At 43.5% G+C, this 22717-nt stretch overlaps 1 protein-coding gene across 1 annotated transcript in view; it reads left to right on the top strand.

The window, feature by feature from the left end:
• The window catches only part of dpep1 (dipeptidase 1), a 66833-nt gene that overhangs the window by 6813 nt on the left and 37303 nt on the right, over window positions 1-22717 (top strand). The window contains exons 2-3 of the mRNA XM_048546858.2: window positions 13170-13421; window positions 22008-22134. Coding sequence (XP_048402815.1) covers window positions 13285-13421; window positions 22008-22134 — 264 coding nt within the window. The 5' untranslated portion in view covers window positions 13170-13284. The remainder of the gene's footprint in view (window positions 1-13169; window positions 13422-22007; window positions 22135-22717) is intronic.

Below are 22717 nucleotides of genomic sequence, written 5' to 3'. Positions count from 1 at the left end.
TGGGGCCCAAAATTGGACACAGTATTCTAAATGGGGCCTAACTAGAACTTTATAAAGTCTCAACATTATTCTGAAATACCTCAAGGTAACAGCGGTGAAGAGAATCCATTCATTCCTGAGGAAAAGCAAATCTGAAGAAAAGTGAGCTTACCACATTAAAAACAACACTGCTTTAAGAAGACACAAACATTTAGTCAGTAGCTGAAACATGAAAACTGATGGTTAGTAAGCAGCACTTGGGGAGAAGCAAGAGGGTTAGAAAAGCAGTCCAGAATTAAGCCTTACTCTGACAAAAGCAGGAAATACAACATAGGTTAGGTGGAGAGTAAAAGTCTCTTGAAACTGCCACCATTGTTAGAGGAGATGAATCTGGCAGTGATCTGGAGCTCTAGTTTAGATGTTTAAATGCAAGAATCATGCAATGTCTATCAATTCTGACTCGTTGTCAAAATGTCATCAAGCACATTAAACTCTGCATGCAAATTTTAACAAGAAATTTTGCTGTTTCAGGAGTTTTATCCTTAGGATTTACCAGGTCAGCCTATAACTGATACTAAAAGCTTACATGAGGTCATGTAGCAGCTGTGCTGAGAGTAGAGAACTTGCTGTTCTGAGTCTTTGTTAAACCTTTAAATAACCATTCGAAGTTGCAACAGACACTAAGTAACTCACAAGTTTACAAACAATGACAAAGAGAAAAAGAATCCTGTCATCTTTTCAATCTGTCCCATACAGTTATGACACAGCATGTACACTCCCCAACATAGCCCCAAAAAGTCATCTCCTAGCAATGGCAAAAACAAATAAAAACCCAAGCCAATTTCTGAGGGGATGGGGACTTGTCATATTGTCAGGGAAATCTTGAACTTCTTCCCCTGTCTTTCTTAGCTGATCAAAACAAATTCAGAAAGTCACTCTAACCCTGAGAATGTTTTGCAGAATCTGTCTTTTGTACAAGCTCGCTATTCCAGGAATTTTCACTTCTCAACTGAAGAACATAAGAGATAGAAGCAGGAGTTGGCACTCAAGCCATTGAGCCTGGTCCACAATTCAATGAAATGCTGGCTATTTGCAAGCTTAACTCTAATTTCCTGCCAATCACCTATGACCCTTGACTCCCATCTGTAGATCAAACATCTGGCTAATTCAGTTGCCAGTGTATTTAATGGCCAGCCTCCATTGCTATCTGCAGAAGGGAAGGCCAAAAACTCAAACTTTTGAATTTTTAAATTGGAGATCTCTTTAAAATGTGCCCTGTAGATTCCCCTCCGAATCAGAGAATTAAATAAAAGCAAAATATTGCAGATGGTAAAAATCTGCAATAAACACGGAGAATGGAATTACTTGGAAGTTTAAAGTACAGCACTTAATTTTTCCATTGAGGCACTTTCCAGACTCGAGGTCCCAGTACTGAATTCCTTAAACTGTCTGCATTACGTTGGTTCTCCATTTTTCATACATTCTCTCCCCTCACACCCCTCCCCTCATAGCCTTGTTTATTTGTGCCTTGTTTACTTTGCTTTCAGTCAGAAGTCACACAGCACCAGGTGATAGTCTCAGTGATAATGGGAACTGCAGATGCTGGAGAATCCATGATAATAAAATGTGAGGCTGGATGAACACAGCAGGCCCAGCAGCATCTCAGGAGCACAAAAGCTGATGTTTCGGGCCTAGGCCCTTCATCGGAGAGGGGGATGGGAGTGAGGGTTCTGGAATAAATAGGGAGAGAGGGGGAGGCAGACCGAAGATGGAGAGAAAAGAAGATAGGTGGAGAGGAGAGTATAGGTGGGGAGGTAGGGAAGGGATAGGTCAGTCCAGGGAAGACGGACAGGTCAAGGAGGTGGGATGAGGTTAGTAGGTAGGAGATGGAGGTGCAGCTTGGGGTGGGAGGAAGGGATTGGTGAGAGGAAGAACAGGTTAGGGAGGCAGAGACAGGTTGGACTGATTTTGGGATGCAGTGGGTGGAGGGGAAGAGCTGGGCTGGTTGTGTGGTGCAGTGGGGGGATGGGATGAACTGGGCTGGTTTTGTGATGCGGTGGGGGAAGGGGAGATTTTGAAGCTGGTGAAGTCCACATTGATACCATTGGTCTGCAGGGTTCCCAAGCTGAATATGAGTTGCTGTTCCTGCAACCTTCGGGTGGCATCATTGTGGCAGTGCAGGAGGCCTATGATGGATATGTCATCTAAAGAATGGGAGGGGGAGTGGAAATGGTTTGTGACTGGGAAGTGCAGTTGTTTATTGCGAACCGAGCAGAGGTGTTCTGCAAAGCGGTCCCCAAGCCTCCGCTTGGTTACCCCAATGTTGAGGAAGCCACACCGAGTACAGAGGATGCAGTATACCACATTGGCAGATGTGCAGGTGAACCTCTGCTTAATGTGGAAAGTCATCTTGGGGCCTGGAATAGGGGTGAGGGAGGAGGTGTGGGGGCAAGTGTAGCATTTCCTGTGGTTGCAGGGGAAGGTGCCGGGTGTGGTGGGGTTGGAGGGCAGTGTGGAGCGAACAAGGGAGTCACGGAGAGAGTGGTCTCTCCGGAAAGCAGACAAAGGTGGGGATGGAAAAATGTCTTGGGTGGTGGGGTCGGATTGTAGATGGCGGAAGTGTCGGAGGATGATGCGTTGTACCCGGAGGTTGGTGGGGTGGTGTGTGAGAACGAGGGGGATCCTCTTTGGGCGGTTGTGGCAGGGGCGGGGTGTGAGGGATGTGTTGCGGGAAGTGCGGGAAACGCGGTCAAGGGCGTTCTCGACCACTGTGGGGGGAAAGTTGCGGTCCTTGAAGAACTTGGACATCTGGGATGTGTGGGAGTGGAATGCCTCATCGTGGGTGCAGATGCGGCAGAGGCGGAGGAATTGGGAATAGGGGATGGAATTTTTGCAGGAGGGTGGGTGGCAGGAGGTGTATTCTAGGTAGCTGTGGGAGTCGGTGGGCTTGAAATGGACATCAGTTACAAGCTGGTTGCCTGAGATGGAAACTGAGAGGTCCAGGAAGGTGAGGGATGTGCTGGAGATGGCCCAGGTGAACTGAAGGTTGGGGTGGAAGGTGTTGGTGAAGTGGATGAACTGTTCGAGCTCCTCTGGGGAGCAAGAGGCGGCGCCGATACAGTCATCAATGTACCGGAGGAAGAGGTGGGGTTTGGGGCCTGTGTAGGTGCGAAAGAGGGACTGTTCCACGTAACCTACAAAGAGGCAGGCATAGCTGGGGCCCATGAGGGTGCCCATGGCCACCCCCTTAGTCTGTAGGAAGCGGGAGGAATCAAAAGAGAAGTTGTTGAGGGTGAGGACGAGTTCAGCTAGGCAGATGAGGGTGTCGGTGGAGGGGGACTGGTCGGGCCTGCGGGCATGATGTCCATCATGGGCCTTCTACAGTGCAACAATGATGCCACCCGAAGGTTGCAGGAACAGCAACTCATATTCAGCTTGTGAACTCTGCAGCCCAATGGTATCAATGTGGACTTCACCAGCTTCAAAATCTTTAGCCAGTATTTGGCCAATTCAGCAAAATTCACTGTCAGATGACTGCTCCTGCCACTGTACGGAGTTGGGGCCTTTACTTGACGCAGATAGAGGGCGTTGACATAAAAACCAAAGTTCTACATGAAATGTCACAACAGAAGCACAAATGTTCGAAGAAATAAAGTAAATGGTGCCCCACTTAAGATCAGTAGCTCCAATTGACTTACAGAGTAAGACTCTGAAAGTATGGATTTCAGGAAGGGCAATTAAAGGGTTAAATTCTAAAATATCCAGTTCCTCTTCGAACAAACAAGCAAAGGTCAATTATTTTTCCTCAATATTTCCGATCCTCTTATCTGAGATCAGGCAGGCTTGATGGTAGGTGTTGGTGAGAGATAAGCACTAACCAACTATGTGTATTTTATAACCTGAGGAAAGCACTTCCTTCCTCTTTTCAGCATGTAGCAGCAGGGATTTTAACACTAAGCAATTCCCAGCTGCCCGTCATGCTTTCCAAGTAAGAAAACAAAATCATGAAAAAGCCAAATTTCTTTTGTGCATGAGCCATAGCTCTACAGAATATTTTGTTGTTTTGTGGTGAGTTTGGAAATCCATAGACTCTGAAGGTAAAGCCTTCAATTCTGGAGTACAAGTTTGGAGGTGGCCACTTTCACTCTGTGGGAGGGGAGATGGCTTTTCTCACGCAATTTCAAAGTTAGGATCTTCGAGTATGGCGTTACAGAAAGAGGCCCTTCAGTGAATTATGTCCTTCCTGCTCATCAAGTGCCTACCTACTCTAACAAAAACAGAAACTCAGCAGGTCTGACAGCCACCCTGGGAAAGAAGCAGATTTAATGTTTCAAGTCTGGTGACTCAGTAGATCTGCATGATCGAGGGGGCACAGCAAACCCTGTGGCAGGCAGGGCTGGAAGCTGGTGCTGTCATTATTATCTCAAAGGGCTAAATTGAAAAGATGGGCACAAAATCTGGGCTCTTGGTGTGTGGATGCCCGCAGCAAAACACGCTGATACTTCTACCCTTTCCTGGTAAGCCTCCTTCAGACAGACTTCCACCCTTGGCCAGCATCCATTAAACATCCCTCCTTGGTTATCCTCCATTTCCCGTGCAACTTCACTTCCTTTTGTATTCATTCACAAGATGACGACATTACAGCATAGGCCAGCATTTATTGCCCATTCTAGAGGGCAGTTAAGAGACAATCACATTGCTGCAGGCCTGGAGTCGCGTGTAGTCCAGACCAGGTAAGGATTGCCCTTTCCTTCAGTGAACTAGATTGATTTTTCCTGGCAATTGAAAATGGATTCAAGGTCACCATTAGGCTCATAATTCCAGACTTTTAATTGAACTCAAATTCCACCATTGGCCATGGTGGGATTTGAACCTGGTCCCTAGACCATTATCTGGGTCTCTGGATTCACAGTCCAACTATAGTACCACTCAACCATTTCCTCCCTTTTGCTTCTCCAAAGAGGACAAAACAGCAGCTAACTACCTCATTTACACCTCGCTGCTGCATATTTCTTGTATGCAGCTGCAGGTCAGAAGGCATGTATTGTTTGGTCATGAAATTTTATGTGGGAAGGGAAATGTAATTCTGACAAACTGGTCTTTCAAAGAACACATATGGCATGCGAACATCCAGCAGGGGCTTTCCCACATCAGCCTTCAGGAAGCTCAAACCATTTATAAAGGTCTGAAAACGTAATTACTAACTTTCATCTCTCACTCAGGAACCTGACTTTTGGCTTCTCACGCAATTAAACCCTGCCGCCCACCTTACTTTCCATTTCCCATAATCCCCAATCAAGAGGGCAAATGTTGCTTTGGAAGACAAACTGCCTCAGTCAAATCTGACAATTAAATGGTCAATTTTCTTTTAATGCATTCCTTGGATATAGGTGTCACTAGCTGCGCTAGAATTTATTACCCGTCCCTAATTGCCCAGAAGACAGTTAAGAGTCAACCACATTGCTGTGGGTCTGGCGTCACATGTAGGCTAGAAAGATAAGGAAGGAAGATTCCCTTCCTTAAATGCCATTAGTGAACCAGAAAGGTTTTCTTGACAATCAACAATGGTTTCATGGTTATCATTAGTCTCTTACTTCCAGATGTTTTTTCTTGAATTCAAATTCCACCATCTTTGGGATTCAAACCCAGATGCCCAGAAAATTAGCTGGGTCTGTCGATTAATAGCCTAACAATAATATCATAATTCTTCAGTTATGATGTAATCATTACATTTCATGTTTGATAGTTTTAAGTTATGTAGCAGGTCTGAAACATGCCCATAAGCATGGTATGAAGTCTAAACCAGTGTAGAAGTGGAACATGGAGAAGTCAGGAAGTGATTAGGATGACTTCACAATGAAATTCAAGGGCAGCATTTGATTCAATGGTGCCTTTGAATTACTGCTGCTGCATTCAGGAATAGAAGGGATATGTTTTCCTCAGAATAGAAGGTAAATTCCGCTGTCACAAGGAAGCATCATTGCAGTTGGACTAGGAAGTAACCATCAGGAAATCTGCTTTGGACTCATTTAACTGGTGGTTTATAACCACTTTCTGCAGTGAGTAATTCACCTCCTGACTCACCAATTCCTGTACGCCATCTACAAACACACGTTAGGAGTGTGATGGAATACTCCCCACTTGCCTGGACGGGTGCAGGTCCAATAACACGCAAGAAGCTTGGCACCATCCAGGACAAAGTGGCCGCTTCATTGGCACCACATGCACAAAACAGTCACTCCTTCCACCAACCAGTACACAGGGGCAGCAGTACTATCTATGAGATGCTCTGCAGTAAACTTACCAAGGTTCCTCCAACTGCAACTTCCAAATCTATAACCTTCACCAACTACAAGAATAAGGACAGCAGATACGTGCAATCCTTCTCTTGTAAGCTCCCCTCCAGTGACTCACCATCCTGACTCGAAACTTCATCATTGTTACTTCACTGTTACTGAGTCAAAACCTTCTAACAGCACTATGGTGTTGATACACCTTAAGGACCTCAATGGTTCAAGCTTCTAGCTTTCAACCACATTCTACAAGGCAATTCAGATGGAAAATAAATGCTGACACAGCCAGTGATATCCACAACCATGAGAAAACAAAAATACAATTCACTGATTCACTTGCATTGTGTGTGATAAGGAGTGTGTGTAAGAGTAAGGAGTGTTTAAAATACATCCCTGCCACCAATCCTCTTTTGGCTGTACCATACCTTAAGATCCATCTAATGAGTCTTTACAGAAGAGATGTTTAGTTAATAGGATGGTTCATTGCATGGTACCAACAATATAACTACATTATCAATCAGGGAAAATTACTAGGACTATCAGGAGTTGTACAAAGTACATCTGCTCCCTGCAAAGACTCATGTAAATTCCCTGTTTCCCCTCAAAGACAATGTATGACATCAGAAAACTGAGTGGAGCTAATGCAGTTTCAACATTAACACTTTCAGAGCCATGCCATTACATGGCAGGATGATTTATACACTTGAACCTGCAAAGTGTGTACTACTGTGTTGCTACTCACACACACTTCAATTACAGCAGCACTATCCAACATTTTCTTTGCATTTCTTCTCACATTTTGGCATGACCCTAATCCATTTACAATGTGGTATAGCTGGGTCAGTAACCTTCACTAAATACAGTGCAACCCTCAAGTAAATTTTCTACTTTACTTCATGCACAGATTTATTCCTTCACCCCCTTGCACAAAGACAGCCTGACTGGAAGAAGCCCACAACAAATTTTCGAATTCCCAGGTGCACGTTGCAAGCCAAGGAGATAATTAGTACAACTGTGACCTCTTTTGTCAGAGATGGAGAAATTGGAAGTTCACAGTTTCAAAAAAGTTTCTGAGATATCTCCTGACTTTATTTCACCAAAGGTTGAACTTGAAGAGAAAACATAGTGATTGTCAAAACTTTATCTTCATCAGAACACAGAACAAACGTCATTGAGACGTGAGGACAACTCCTCAGAGGAGTTCATACTTTCTAGCAGTGTATAATCATACTTGCATCTCTCTAGGTGTAGTTTTAGTTTGGTTGGTTGGAATTGCCCTTGAGATTCAGCATTAGGGTGCAATCCTCTGCAAGCAGTTGCTCACCTGGATATGAATGCTGAATGCTGGGAGGCTATATTTAAGAGAGAAGATGATAAAGATACTTCAGCGAACATTGAAAGGTACAGAGATAATGAGAACTGCAGATGCTGGAGAATCCAAGATAACAAAGTGTGAAGGTGGATGAACACAGCAGGCCAAGCAGCATCTCAGGAGCACAAAAGCTGACGTTTCGGATGAAGGGTCTAGGCCCGAAACGTCAGCTTTTGTACTCCTGAGATGCTGCTTGGCCTGCTGTGTTCATCCAGCTACACACTTTGTTATATTGAAAGGTACAGATCAGCATTACACGCAAAGTGAATAGAGAAGATTCATCCAACAGCATTGCCTCAGCAAGATTGTCTGTCATGGAAAAGTGACAGCATCTACAGAGTTCCCAATACCACTCACTGAAGCTCATGAAATGTGTTGTATAAATGGTGGCATTTATTTTCTTTCTTTCTCATTCTCAACTCACTGAAAGAAATGTTCAAACTATTAATCCTTCATACACCGGTCTGCTTGAGAGCATCAATAATTCCCTATTCACAGGACAAATACCATCCACCCAAACACCAAGCAGCTGCCTTACACAACCCAATGAAAATTACAAAAGTAAAATATTGGGAAGTTAGAAATCTAAAATTAAATTTCAGAAATTCTCAGCAGTTTGATGACCATTCACGGAGGGACATGGAATGAATATTTCAGGCCAAAGGCCTTATTCCAGAAGTGGAAAAAAATTAGAGATCCAACAGGCTTTTGAGGAGAATTGAGCATGTGAAGAGGAGAAGGTTGGAATGAACAAAAATGAAGGTTATTAGGCAATGACTAACACAGGGGCAACAGCTCTGATCAGGACCAGGGAGAGGAATTATAGGCTCTGGTGCCTCTCCTGTATCCAGCCCTTTTGTCACCCGTGTTTCCTTAAGTTTCCCCACACTGCCATGATTGTAAGGCTTTGGGAGCTGATGATCTGCAATTATCACATTGTGACAGTTATTGTAGCTTCCACAGTATAAATATGAGATAAGACAACACAATGAACTTTTACCACAGCTCCTGGTGGTTACAACTGTACATTACAATCGCAGGCAGTTGCAAGTCTGGGCTCAAGCTAAGCAAATGGGATTATTCCAGCTTCCCTCATGGACCATGCTGCAAATGGATAGAGCTCAGTAAAATAAAAACTGAGAGCCTTTACCACTAAGTCACATGCCAATGACACATAGGAACATGACAGCTAGGAACAGGAATAGACAATTAAGATCCTTGAGCCTGCTCCAGTGGTGACATCAAGAGCATGCCCCTTAAAAGTTTATCTCATATTTTCTGCTTAAGAGCATATCCGACTTCTTCTAAAGAAAATAAATCACAAACAAATAACATGGCACATAAGTGCATGTTGTCAAATTTAGAACTAAACAGACACATATAAACAGAGTTAACAGATTAATAATTCAAACTTTGACACAGTGTTTTGGAAATTTGACAATTCATACTGCCACAATGATCATATACCAGTCAGGAGAGATTCATGTTATTCTTGGTTGCTCTTGGCTGACAACTTGGTCCCTCAGCACCGTCTCACAATCATCACCACCAGAGTTTTCTTCCTTATTCCCTGCATGAGTGATTGGTGAATTGCACATTGATCTGAGCTGGCTTCTGTTTATTTGCAAAGTAAATCCATGATCAGTAATGACTTGCACTGATGATATATCTTTGGAATCTTTACTGGTAACCAGGTACTTGTGACTACATTTCTGGTTATCTCTCCGTCAGATGCATAATTGTGATAGTTTGTTGGTTGTGTACCTGTTTCATTCTCCTCTGATGCTGAAGGGGAAAGTTCTGTGGCTGTTTCATTCTCACTACTGTAGGTGTGGTTTTAACCTCATAAATGGTTATATTGCTGAGATCTGTGTAATGAGGTGGTACTGCTACTGCAGGACCATTGGTATCTACCAGCTGGAAGGTTTCAGGAAACCAAGCAGAATTTGCATATTAGTGCTGTAGTGTGATTGTGCCACTGAATAGAAATGATGATCCATTATAGGCCAAGAGACAATGACTGGTTGTTTTGAGGAGTGACAATCTCAATCAGTTGCCACTCTGCCTCATGTTTTATTATGGAAGGATGGAACTGTGCTTTTCTGAGAGAAAATTCCAGTCAGGGTTCCCTCAGAATGTGGAACCATACTTCCATTGTGACTGTGCTTTTGTTGTGCGGATTTGTCAAAAGAAGGCAAACAGATAGAGATGTGAAACCTCAGAACTGGGATTGTCACTATGCAACATACAAGAAAAATGGAGTCTGAGGGAGGGTATGAGTGGGAGGGCTCCAACTGAAAGCTGCTGACATATGTTGAATGAGCTGGAGATCATGAAAACCAATAAAGCTTTTAAGTAATGTGTGTCTAATAGATGTATGACTTGTCCATCATGAAGCTAGCCTTTGTAGTGGTATCACGCTCCCTTGGAAGCCTTTGGTAAGAGACCAAGTGATGTATGTATTCTCCTTGTTGTGGTGAAAAGCCAATGACTGGTGGTGCATCAGCTGCTGATTGTTGAACTCTTTTTCAGTTTGAAGTGTAACCTTTGGCAGATGGTACTGTGCTCCTCATATAACATGGGTAGGTGCAGTGAAGAGGCTAACATTGCGCACACATGAGGATTGTGATGGAGATGCCTGGCAGCCAATCTTGTGCATAACATCTCTGTGCAGTGGCAATGGTTTACAATGCTAACTCACACTCATAGGGGCATGATGTATTGAGCCCAGAAGCTCCCAGTGAGGAAAAAAGAACTTTCTATCTGGAATTTGGTGTTTTCTCTTACATGTACATGTAACGTGCTTTAAAAGAATGTAATCATATGAGGAAGCCTGCACCATCCCCAAGCAAAAGTCCCCTCCACTTTTTGAACTTGCCTCCATAATTAGCCTTAGTAATGAAAATTACACCAAGTCTCCCTCTCTTACACATGCCTGCACTCTATCTCACATGTTCTCGCTTTCTCTCATATATCTGCAGAGTTCTGATCCTGTACAAACCAACTGGCTGGAAACCCTGGAAATGCAAAGCCTCACTAATGCTATAGCTGACACTGAGATTTGTGCCAACTCTTGCTTAATGTGTTTCAAATATAACCAGAATGCAGCTAAAGCATGTAAATTCTGGTGTGGATCACCAGTAGAAAATTTGCACCTTTTTGCATGTGAGCTCTATGTCGTTTGCTTGTGTAGGTTTTCAGATTGCCTGTCAGATCTAGAACCTTTAGAGTGGTAGCAATGCATAAGCAGCTTAATGGTCTTACATTAAAGATTTTAATCTTTGTGGTTACAAACATCATGGACTAATAACTTGATAATAAAATGTGAGGCTGGATGAACACAGCAGGCCAAGCAGCATCTCAGGAGCACAAAAGCTGACGTTTCGGGCCTAGACCCTTCATCAGAGAGGGGGATGGGGAGAGGGAACTGGAATAAATAGGGAGAGAGGGGGAGGCGGACTGAAGATGGAGAGTAAAGAAGATAGGTGGAGAGAGTGTAGGTGGGGAGGTAGGGAGGGGATAGGTCAGTCCAGGGAAGACGGACAGGTCAAGGAGGTGGGATGAGGTTAGTAGGTAGCTGGGGGTGCGGCTTGGGGTGGGAGGAAGGGATGGGTGAGAGGGAGAACCGGTTAGGGAGGCAGAGACAGGTTGGACTGGTTTTGGGATGCAGTGGGTGGGGGGGAAGAGCTGGGCTGGTTGTGTGGTGCAGTGGTGGGAGGGGACGAACTGGGCTGGTTTAGGGATGCAGTAGGGGAAGGGGAGATTTTGAAACTGGTGAAGTCCACATTGATACCATATGGCTGCAGCGTTCCCAGGCGGAATATGAGTTGCTGTTCCTGCAACCTTCGGGTGGCATCATTGTGGCACTGCAGGAGGCCCATGATGGACATGTCATCTAGAGAATGGGAGGGGGAGTGGAAATGGTTTGCGACTGGGAGGTGCAGTTGTTTGTTGAAGTGGATCCACTTCACCAACACCTTCCACCCCAACCTTCAGTTCAGCTGGGCCATCTCCAGCACATCCCTCACCTTCCTGGACCTCTCAGTCTCCATCTCAGGCAACCAGCTTGTAACTGATGTCCATTTCAAGCCCACCGACTCCCACAGCTACCTAGAATACACCTCCTCCCACCCACCCTCCTGCAAAAATTCCATCCCCTATTCCCAATTCCTCCGCCTCCGCCGCATCTGCTCCCACGATAAGACATTCCACTCCCGCACATCCCAGATGTCCAAGTTCTTTAAGGACCGCAACTTACCCCCCACAGTGATCGAGAACGCCCTTGACCGCGTCTCCCATATTTCCCGCAACACATCCCTCACACCCCGCCCCCGCCACAACCGCCCTAAGAGGATCCCCCTCGTTCTCACACACCACCCTACCAACCTCCGGATACAAAGCATTATCCTCCGACACTTCCGCCATTTACAATCCGACCCCACCACCCAAGACATTTTTCCATCCCCTCCCCTGTCAGCTTTCCGGAGAGACCACTCTCTCCGTGACTCCCTTGTTCGCTCCACACTGCCCTCCAACCCCACCATACCCGGCACCTTCCCCTGCAACCGCAGGAAATGCTACACCTGTCCCCACACCTCCTCCCTCACCCCCATCCCAGGCCCCAAGATGACATTCCACATTAAGCAGAGGTTCACCTGCACATCTGCCAATGTGGTATACTGCATCCACTGTACCCGGTGCGGCTTCCTCTACATTGGGGAAACCAAGCGGAGGCTTGGGGACCGCTTTGCAGAACACCTCCGCTCAGTTTGCAACAAACAACTGCACCTCCCAGTCGCAAACCATTTCCACTCCCCCTCCCATTCTCTAGATGACATGTCCATCATGGGCCTCCTGCAGTGCCCCAATGATGCCACCCGAAGGTTGCAGGAACAGCAACTCATATTCCGCCTGGGAACGCTGCAGCCATATGGTATCAATGTGGACTTCACCAGTTTCAAAATCTCCCCTTCCCCTACTGCATCCCTAAACCAGCCCAGTTCGTCCCCTCCCACCACTGCACCACACAACCAGCCCAGCTCTTCCCCCCCACCCACTGCATCCCAAAACCAGTCCAACCTGTCTCTGCCTCCCTAACCGGTTCTTCCTCTCACCCATCCCTTCCTCCCACCCCAAGCCGCACCCCCATCTACCTACTAACCTCATCCCACCTCCTTGACCTGTCCGTCTTCCCTGGACTGACCTCCCCACCTATACTCTCTCCACCTATCTTCTTTACTCTCCATCTTCGGTCCGCCTCCCCCTCTCTCCCTATTTATTCCAGTTCCCTCTCCCCATCCCCCTCTCTGATGAAGGGTCTAGGCCCGAAACGTCAGCTTTTGTGCTCCTGAGATGCTGCTTGGCCTGCTGTGTTCATCCAGCCTCACATTTTATTATCTTGGAATTCTCCAGCATCTGCAGTTCCCATTATCTCTGGACTAATAACTTGATCTAGATCATCCCTTCTGTTCTCATTTCCAGAATGTGCAAATTACCATGATTATCTTTTTTTTATCTCTTAACAGATTTTCTAGTGACCGTGCCAAAAAGTTAATGGATTTAAAACCTGAGAGGTTAAAGGTTCATCCTCTCTTTGAGATATAAAATGTGAGGAAGAAAACAGGAAGCTCAACAAAAATCATGTCTGAGCCACAAGTATCTTTGGTAAAGAAAATGTGGGTTTTCCTTTTCCTTTTGTGTGTTTATACATTCTGTTCTGCAGATCAATACAGACAACGGGCAGAGAAATTAATGAAAGAAACTCCACTAATAGATGGGTGAGTGAAGTGAAATTTGATGTGAAATTATGAAAGTTTCAAATGTAATTCTCCTCAAAAGTCATCAAGCTGGATTGCCAGTGAAATCACTCATGAAGATAATAAGATTCATTGTGTTGTTTCTGAAATGTTTCTGTCATCTTACACAAGGTTGTCTTCCTGTTTTGATATGTATGCTTGAAACAGATGAAGAACAATTCCAGTACCATTAGTTACACCTTTGAATGTCATCGCCTGTCTTAAAAATATTAGGAGGGGTTTTCATTCTTCTCTCCCGTATGCTTATGCGATGTATAAGATGGAAATGCATATCTCACTGGGTGAATTTCATTTTGATTTTATTGTCATGTGTACTCAAGTACAAAAGTACAGGCAGGGGTACAGTGAAAAGTGCATGTTGTTGCAACACAAGATGACATCTTAGATACAAGTACCTCAGTACAGAATCTTAGCAGCAAGGTAGAAAGAAGGAACAAAGCTAAAAGTTAAACGTTGCAGTAATCATAGTACAGCATAAAACATATGAAATAAGGTTAGAAGTTACGCACTGGATACCTTCTTAGTCTTAAGTAGGCAATAAAAAAAAAGCTGAAAGTTCAAACATTATAATGTTTCGTAAGTGCCTAATGACAGTGGGATTTCAAAGCATCACCTTCCTGTCTCTCCCAGATTTTATGAATCATAAAATTGGCAGAGTAGCATGATCAAAATCAAAAGCCCCACAGATTTCTTTTTGCCTTGCTCTCCATCTCGATTTTTGAGATTACTTCAATCCCTGAAATAGATGGAAGGATGTATAGTACATTTAGGGTCAAGGAATGTGGCTAGAACCTCATTCGTATTTTTGTCTCCGTTTCTCTGACTATTAGTAGCTCCTGCTGGCACCCACCAACCATAGACAGTACAAGTTGGTGCTAGTCACTTCCAGCAATAATTAGAAGAATCTGTGGCTACAGTCAGGGCTACCTGGATTCTGGCTTGGGAGCCATTATCAGAGATATGTTTTTGGGGGTTGCATGTTGTAGGTTTTCAAATGCATGGATTTTGGTGCCACATGTCAGCCCACATGTTGCTTTCCGCTCTATTACCCTGCCTCTTTTGTTTTATTGAGGGTGCTATCACTCCTCCTTTAATGCAGCTGCTCCATGCTCTACAAAGTCAAAAGTAAAAGCAAAATATTGATCTGCTGCCGGAGGTATAAAACCAAAACAGAAACTGTAGCAGAAACACAGCAAGCCTGGCAATATCTGGGCAGAGAGAGGAACTGTGTTGAAGTTTCGAATCCTAAGCTGAAGAGAGGTGGAACAGTGATAGGACTGCTGTAGTTGATGAGGGGGCAGAGGCAGGTGGAACAAAAGTGAAAGACAGGCAGTGGTTGGAGGGTGAGGGAAATTGCATGTCACAGGGGACGTAGAGGCCTCTTAGTCCTGCCTCCCTCAAGTTTCTCTCAGCTCACACAGGCCTCTCTCATTTTCTCACACTCTCTCCCCTGTTTCCTCGGTGTTTCTCCCTGCTTGCCTGGGCCTCTCTCTGCCCAGCCTCCTCGGTTTATCCATTAACAACTCTTTGCCAGACATTTTGATGAAAGTGTTGACTTTTTTCTACCTGGTCATCAGTGAGTTGTTGTCTTGCTTCCTTTTGGTCATTTCTATCATTATTTCCTGAGTTGCCTTGTACTTAATGCCATTTAGTAGCTCTGCAGGTGATTTCATTGCTCGCCTTGAGAGGTGTAGCTCAGAGTAACAATGAAACTATGTCCAGGTTTTCCTTTGCCACTTGGGATTTTATGAGGGCTGCCTGGATCTGCTGAATGTGTACTTCTCATAGAATCCCTACAGTGTGCAAACAGGCTATTTAGCCCAACAAGTCCACACTCACTCTCCAAAGAGCATTTCACCCCTCGACCCTATCCCTGTAACCCTGCCTTTTCATCCTGGGACACTATGAGCAATTTAGTAAGGCCAATCCACCTAGCCTGCATATCTTTGGACTTGGAGAAAACCCACACAGACACAGGGAGAATGTGCAACTCACACAGACAGTAACCTAAGGCTGAAATCGAACCCAAGTCCCTAGCACTGTGAAGCTGCAGAGCCAACCACTGAGCCACTGTGTCATGTACTTCTATGAAGACATATCCAATTGGGTAATGCGGCAATGAGGTTATAATGTTAAACTCACAAAGTTCAGAAAATTCTCAAACTCTCTAGAGGTTAGTTTGGTTCCAGAATTACATACATTTTTTGGAATCCTCCCTCAGTAAGCAGAAGTCATACTGTTGATTCTAGTAGCTGACAATTCTTTCAATTTTTTAATGCATGGTAACTTTGAATAATACTCAGCTGCCATTCAGAACCATTCTTGATTTTTTTTTTGAGAATTGGTCAACGCTAACATTAGCCATGGAGATTCATTCTGCTGTGTATTTCTACACATTCAACATATGCTGCATGTGGAGAATATTTCTTTAATGTGATACATATCTAGTACAGAGTTGATGTGTCTCCCTTCGTATTTTCATTCCTCCATTCGCACGTGGGCTGCATGTATCTACTGAAGAAGTTCTTCCTACATTGTTTTACAGTGATTCTGGTTTAAACCAACACAATACTATCTTCAAGCAAAGTACCACCTCTGATTGAGCAATATTGCAGTATTATTAGCTGTGTTAATTGCAGCTAATCAGAACAACTTTGGATCTCATGCTGAAAATACACATATAGCTCAATGCCCTTATTGGCCTCATCTCTGATTTGGTTCATTTTCAGTCATGTTAGTTGGCTAAGTGATGGGATTTTACAAATTAGATCTCTTATGTCCAGGTTTTCTTGTGGTGACAGATGAAATATAGCCTTGCATTTCAGAGTCAAATCATAACTTTGAATGCCGCAGGAGTAATCTCTGAAATCTTGCTGGTCATGTTCACAGATTTTTATTTTGGAATGATCCCAGTTGATGATAGCTGCCATCCACCATGGCATTTCCCCATTCAGGTTGATATAATTTTTCTCGCACCTGTACATTATTGCCCAAAGTTCTTTCTAAATTGGCACATTTGTTCTGAACTGCTCTTCAGCTAACACCCACAAGAATCAATCATTCAGTTTTATCAGTAAGTACTGTGATCAAAGTAATGTTTGTGATTTCTCAGCAGCTGAGCCATCTGAGTCATAATGGCGGCAGTTTTAAATTCAACCCGATCAAAGTTTTCCAAAAAGACCTCCTGAGGAAAAAGAAAGATCACAACATTTACGCAGCGCTAAGAATGACAGGGAAGAAAAAGGAATAATAGCCAGATAACAACACCTGCAAGCATTGGGTACAGTTACCTGTATTTGTACTCTGTAACCAAGGCCCTGAAAGCAAGCAAGTTGTGTAGGAAATGTGAGTCCCTGCGCCCACCTGAAGCTGTCCTGTCTTCCAAGATCTATGCAAGTTATGCAGTGTGAAAGGACACTGGGAGGAATCACCAGCGCAAGAAATCTAATTCCAGAGATGCAACCAGAGGCTATGGTAGGATGCAAGAAACAAGAAGCATGTACAGCCAGCCAGCAGCAATAACAGGAAGTGCACCAGAGACTTACGTAAAAGTAAGAATATGAGGTTCACATTAAGAGAGACTAGGGTGAAGGTTCAGAGTATATTCTGAGAGCTGTATAGGTTCTCCACATTGTGAATGTGAAACAGCATGTGGACAAAAACCAACAGTTAGAAGCCTTTGCTACTATTTTTGCCCAAAGAAAATTTGCAAACACACATTTACAACCATAGTGAATGCAGGCCAGCCAGCTGGAATTCCCTCCCTAGCAGCATTGTGGTTCTATCTACAGCAGGTGGACTGCAGTGTTTCAAGAAAGGAGTTCACACCACCTTCGCAAGGTCAACAAAGTAATAAAAACACTGGGCAGACAGCAACACCCACATCCCATGAGTGAATTTAAAAAAAGCACCCAAGCATTCCATGGGTTGCAAATGGATCCTGTTCTGGAGTCTGTTCACAAGTACTTTAGTCGTAACACAATGCAGGATGATGTAAAGCAGCTGTTCATCAGTATAAGAAATGTTTGTATGACAAGTCTTTAAAATTAAAGCCTGTCATTGGAGTCATATTTGAATGTGCAAGTGTTTGTAAGCCAGACATTTGTAAATTAGGGCCCACTGTATTCTGTATTTAGGAAGGCAATGACCTAATGATAATATTGCGAGGCTAGTAGTCCAGAAACTCAGCTACTGTTTTGGGGACAACAAAATGTGAGGCTGGATGAACACAGCAGGCCAAGCAGCATCTCAGGAGCACAAAAGCTGACGTTTCGGGCCTAGACCCTTCATCAGAATTCTCCAGCATCTGCAGTTCCCATTATCTCTGATACTGTTTTGGGGATCCAGGTTCAAACCCCACTATGGCAGGTAGTGGAATTTGAAATCAATGAAGAATTGGAATTAAGGGTCTAATGATGACCCTGAAACCATTGTCTAGTGTCAGAAAAACCTATCTGGTTTACTAATGTCCTTTAGGGAAGGAAATCTACCATCTTTACCTGGTCTGGCCTACATATGACTCCAGATCCATAACAATGTAGTTGACTCTTAACTGCCTCCTGGGCAATTAGGCATGCACAATAAATGCTGACCTTGCCAGAGACACCCACATCCATGAATACCAGTCAGAATGCTGAAGGATATGTATCTGGACAGTTGACAATATTACAAAATAAAATTGCAAAAATTGACTGCACATAATGGCATCGGTACATTGAAAATGAAATGCAGCTATGGCAATTCTGCATGAAATGTATTTTACTTGGTGGGCATGAACAGACCAGCAATTGCAGGGTTACCATTGTTTAGAGTCATAAGATTACCAATTTAGCAAACACAGCAGAAGAGGCTAAGAAAAACCACATTGAGTCAATACAGGACTTAGAACAAATATACACAGACAGAATCAACACCACAGGGACTCCTAAATTTGATTTATTTGCACCTCAGAGAAGATCCAATTCCATCAGTCAACCCTCTCAGAAAGTGCAGTGTTTACATACAAGATGAGCTTAAGAGTGAGCTGAATGATATAAGGTATTATTCATCATGTCCATCAGCATACAGACTGGTGTAGTTTTATTAAACATGTGCTACAGAAAAATGGTAAAGTTGTTTGGACCCAAAATATCTAAGCTTTTCTCAAATGAAATGTCTGCACAAAATTCCAACATTAGAGGAATTGCATCCCAAACTAGTCTGCTCATCTGACAATGGAATCTCAAGAAATCACTATTTTGAAATACTATTGGAAGATATTGTTTCCAGCCACCGTACTTCAGTCCTTCCATTAGCTAGGATCTGTTCCAGCAGTATGTGAACAGAATTATAGAAGGTATTTCTGGATGTGTCTGTATTGCTGATGATATCCCCATGATGGGCACAACCAAAAAAGAACACAACCAAAATCTACACTCAATAATGCAGCAGCTCATTGTAAAGGACTCATCTTCAACAGCACAAAGTGCCAGTGGGTTTGGTCAGAACAATTTGCTTCATTCTTTTATCCAAATGACTTTGAACCTGGCAAAGTTGAAGGAGTGCAACACATGCCGAGTGCTCAAGACAAAGAAGACCTGCAGAGATACTTTTTGACTTCCAGCACCATACACAACAATTATTTCTGATAAATCATTTATTATTAAGAAAGACATCTCATACGTATGGGCACAAGGAACATCAATATGTGTTTGATTCCCTCAAACAAGCTTCGTCAGCACAAACTTTTATACTACGCACATTTTATTACAATTGAAGGAACAAGATCCTTGAAGATTCTGCGTCTCAGAAAAGGCCAGGAATGTGCATCATAGAAGGTGACAAGCCAAATTGCTTACAGGTCCAAAGGCCCATTGCTGGTACACTCCAATTCTTCCAATATAGAGTATGAAGCACTTGCTTTGGTATTTGGTATCACAAGCATCCATATGCACTTGTTTGGTAAATAATTCCTAATGGAAACCAATCATCAACCATTGGAAGTGATAGAGTGTAATCTACCAACAAGTGCAGCACTTAGACTAAAATGGCTTCTGGTAAAGGTATAGGGAACCAACTTCAATATCTTCTACAAGCCCGACAGCTGACCAAGATAATCATTTTGAACATACTGAGCAGATTCCTAAATCTGATTAAGAATACAAGATGCTTCACCAAGCATACAACTGTGTGGTCGTCATAATGGGATGGTCTAACATTGTATGATGGGGGCCAAATACTATTTTTGGCCATACAGAGATGAACTGGGCAAGCCAAGAGACATAGTTTTTAAAGAGAAACAGGTGCTTGCTTTCACAGCTCTTCACCAAGATATATTATCATAGTTACATGAAGGACATATGACCCTCATAGAGCAAACAAGGGACCTGGATGAGGACATCGTATATTGGTCAAGTGTCAGCAAGCACATCACAAACATGGTAAGATGTGAAGCATGTGAGAGTCACTGAACACGTCAATAAAAGGAACCTCTACATCCTCATTGCATTCTGTCATTCCCTCAGTCTAAAATTGCTACAGATTTATTTACTATACACAGAGACAATTTTCTGTGAGTCATTGACTAGCCCACTTCCAACTCTGATCAACTTAAAACATACTTGTTTACCTTGAGATGCTTTCTGCGCTGGAGATTGGGGCCTTCTGTTATAAATCCATTTTGGAATCCACGAAACCAGGAACAAAGCGAATTATCCCAGAAACACCATCTCCTTTAGCTGCACTCAGTGTGCTGTGTTTTGTGATTTAAATGCCCAGCCACACAGCCAATCATTCCAACAGCTCTTGTGAAAGGGTAAATATGTATGTGTGGGTGAAGGTGCCAGGTAGGTGAGAGGTATTGTGTTTTAGGTGGGTGATGGGTGCTGTGTGTCAGGTGGGTGAGGGGTGTTATGTGGCAGGTAGGTAAGGGGTGTTATGAGTCAGGTGGATGAGGGTGTTATGTGTCAGATGGGTGAGGGGTGTTATGATTAAGGTGGGTGAGGTGTGTTTGTGCCAGGTGGGTGAGTGGTATGATGTTTGTACCAGGTACATGAAGGGAGTTGTGTGCGTAATTGGTGAGGAATGTTGCGTGCCAACTGGGTGATATGTTTTTGTGCCAGGTAGGTGAGGAGTGTTTGTGCCAGGCAGTTGAGGCATATTGTGTGCCAGATGGGTGAGGGGTGTGGTGTTGTGAGCTAGGTAAATGATTGAGCACTTAGGGGAGTGTTGGGTAGGGGGAATCTTGAGGGTCAGTCTGTGGAGTGGGATAGGACACAGGGTGGTTTGGGTTGGGGGTTAGTGAAAGAAGGGAGGGTCCAGGGCTGCTCCTAGCAATTAGCTTTGTGTATGTTTCCAAATACATCAATGTGAGGGACCATGGACTGCCACGTCCTTCTAATGCCTGCAATTCTGGAACACAATTACACATAAGTGGAATGGAAATTTCCACCATTTACTACCACTCAGTACTGACCCTGCATGGATTTGTAAATTACCACACGTCAACCAGCATGTGGGATGCCAGACTGAGAGACAAACTTGAGAAGCCGCTCAGTCTGATTGGTATTGTTATCATGGGCTAAATTCATATAGTTATCAGCCAGTCACCTAGGTTATGCATTTGTGAGCTGACAACTGAAATATAACAACGTCGAAAATAGGGGCAGAGTAGGCTATTCAGCCCTTCAAACCTGCTACGTCATTCAGTATGATCATGGCTGATTATCCAAACCTGTACCATGTATTCACTGCTCCTGTGATCTCCTTAGTGCCAAGAACAATTTCTAACTCCTTCTTGAAAACATACAATGTTTTGGCCTTAACCACTTTCTATGGAAGAGAATTCCTCGGGCTCACCACTTTGTTGTGGAGGTGCAAGTGTTGGACTGGGATGGACAAGGTCAGAAATCACACAACACCAGGTTATAGTCCAACAGGTTTATTTGAAAGCACAAGCTTTCGGAGTGTAGTCCCTGATGAGTACTCAGTATTTATTGCAGAATTTGAACGTGCTAAAATCAACATTGTAAATTATCACTGCATTCACACCTTGTTAGCAAAGGCAGGCTTCAGAAAAGCTATGGATCTGACAGTGAAGTTTAAGTGTGTTATGATATGAATTCAGGTGAGTGATGAGCACACATTAATAGGAGCTCACATTTCCCAAGAAAGTTATCTGTGGCCAGCCTGTTGTGCCCAAGCTGAAGGTTGTTGTATATGGGCTTGAGGCAGCTTCCTGACACAAGCATATTTTCCTGTGTTTAACACATTAAACCCACACGCTTCCTCATGTTGCAAACTTTCTTCTTTCTTTCAATTTGTGGAAGTCAATAGAAAAGGAAAGTCATTCGTACAAAATAAAGTCCTGGTTCATTCTCGGTGTTTAACTTTTTGAATTCTGTTGAGGTGTTAAACACCTCAATGACATTAAAATATTTTTCACTTCACATGGAAATTAAGCAGTTTTGTATTCTTGCTGATTTATCAGAAATTGTAAGCAAGTGTACACAAATATGTCGCAGCCCATCTTGGTTTTTAATCTTAGACGTCAATTTTATCCATTCTCAGACACAATGACCTCCCGTGGCAACTTCTCTTACGTTACCATAACCAACTGAGCAAGGTGGATCTGAATAAGCTGAATGAAACCCAGACCAACATCCCCAAGCTGAGAACCGGTCTTGTAGGAGGACAGGTATTTTGGTCTGCTTTTAAATTGATTTTCACATTAATGTACAACAGTCAACTATAGATTGGCCACATAAATCAAGGAAAATGGAAAGGATGGGGCAACAAAGTGGTTAAAAATGTTTAAATCTATTTACTCATCTGAAGAATAATAACCAATATGGATTAGTTTGGATGAGTGGCCTGTTTTCATGAAGTACCTTCCATGTTTTGCCAATATTAATTAAGAAGCACTGACTCTGTGTGAGTCTGTGAGAATATTACCCAACCAGCAATATTTCCTCAGGTTGGCATCACACATTAACATCATGATGACAGGTTATAAAGAGCGGGAGTGCTGCAAATTCTCAAAGCAATCACTCATAATACTTGCTGTTCGCATCATGTTATTCCAAAATAGCCATTTACTGTCTGAACGTTCTAATAGCAGGGCATTGGACATTTCCATCGTGGATCAGTCATTGGTTATCACAAACAACATGTTATCAACACTTCCACTTGCTCAGGATGAATGTTCTGCTGCCGTGTGCCAGTCCAATCAGCAGTCTGAAGAAACAACATCCTGCATTTGTATAGCTGCTTAACCTCAG

The sequence above is a fragment of the Stegostoma tigrinum genome, chromosome 16, assembly GCF_030684315.1.
Source record: "Stegostoma tigrinum isolate sSteTig4 chromosome 16, sSteTig4.hap1, whole genome shotgun sequence".
Lineage (NCBI taxonomy): Eukaryota > Metazoa > Chordata > Chondrichthyes > Orectolobiformes > Stegostomatidae > Stegostoma > Stegostoma tigrinum.
This window is presented reverse-complemented; position numbering and strand designations above follow the sequence as displayed.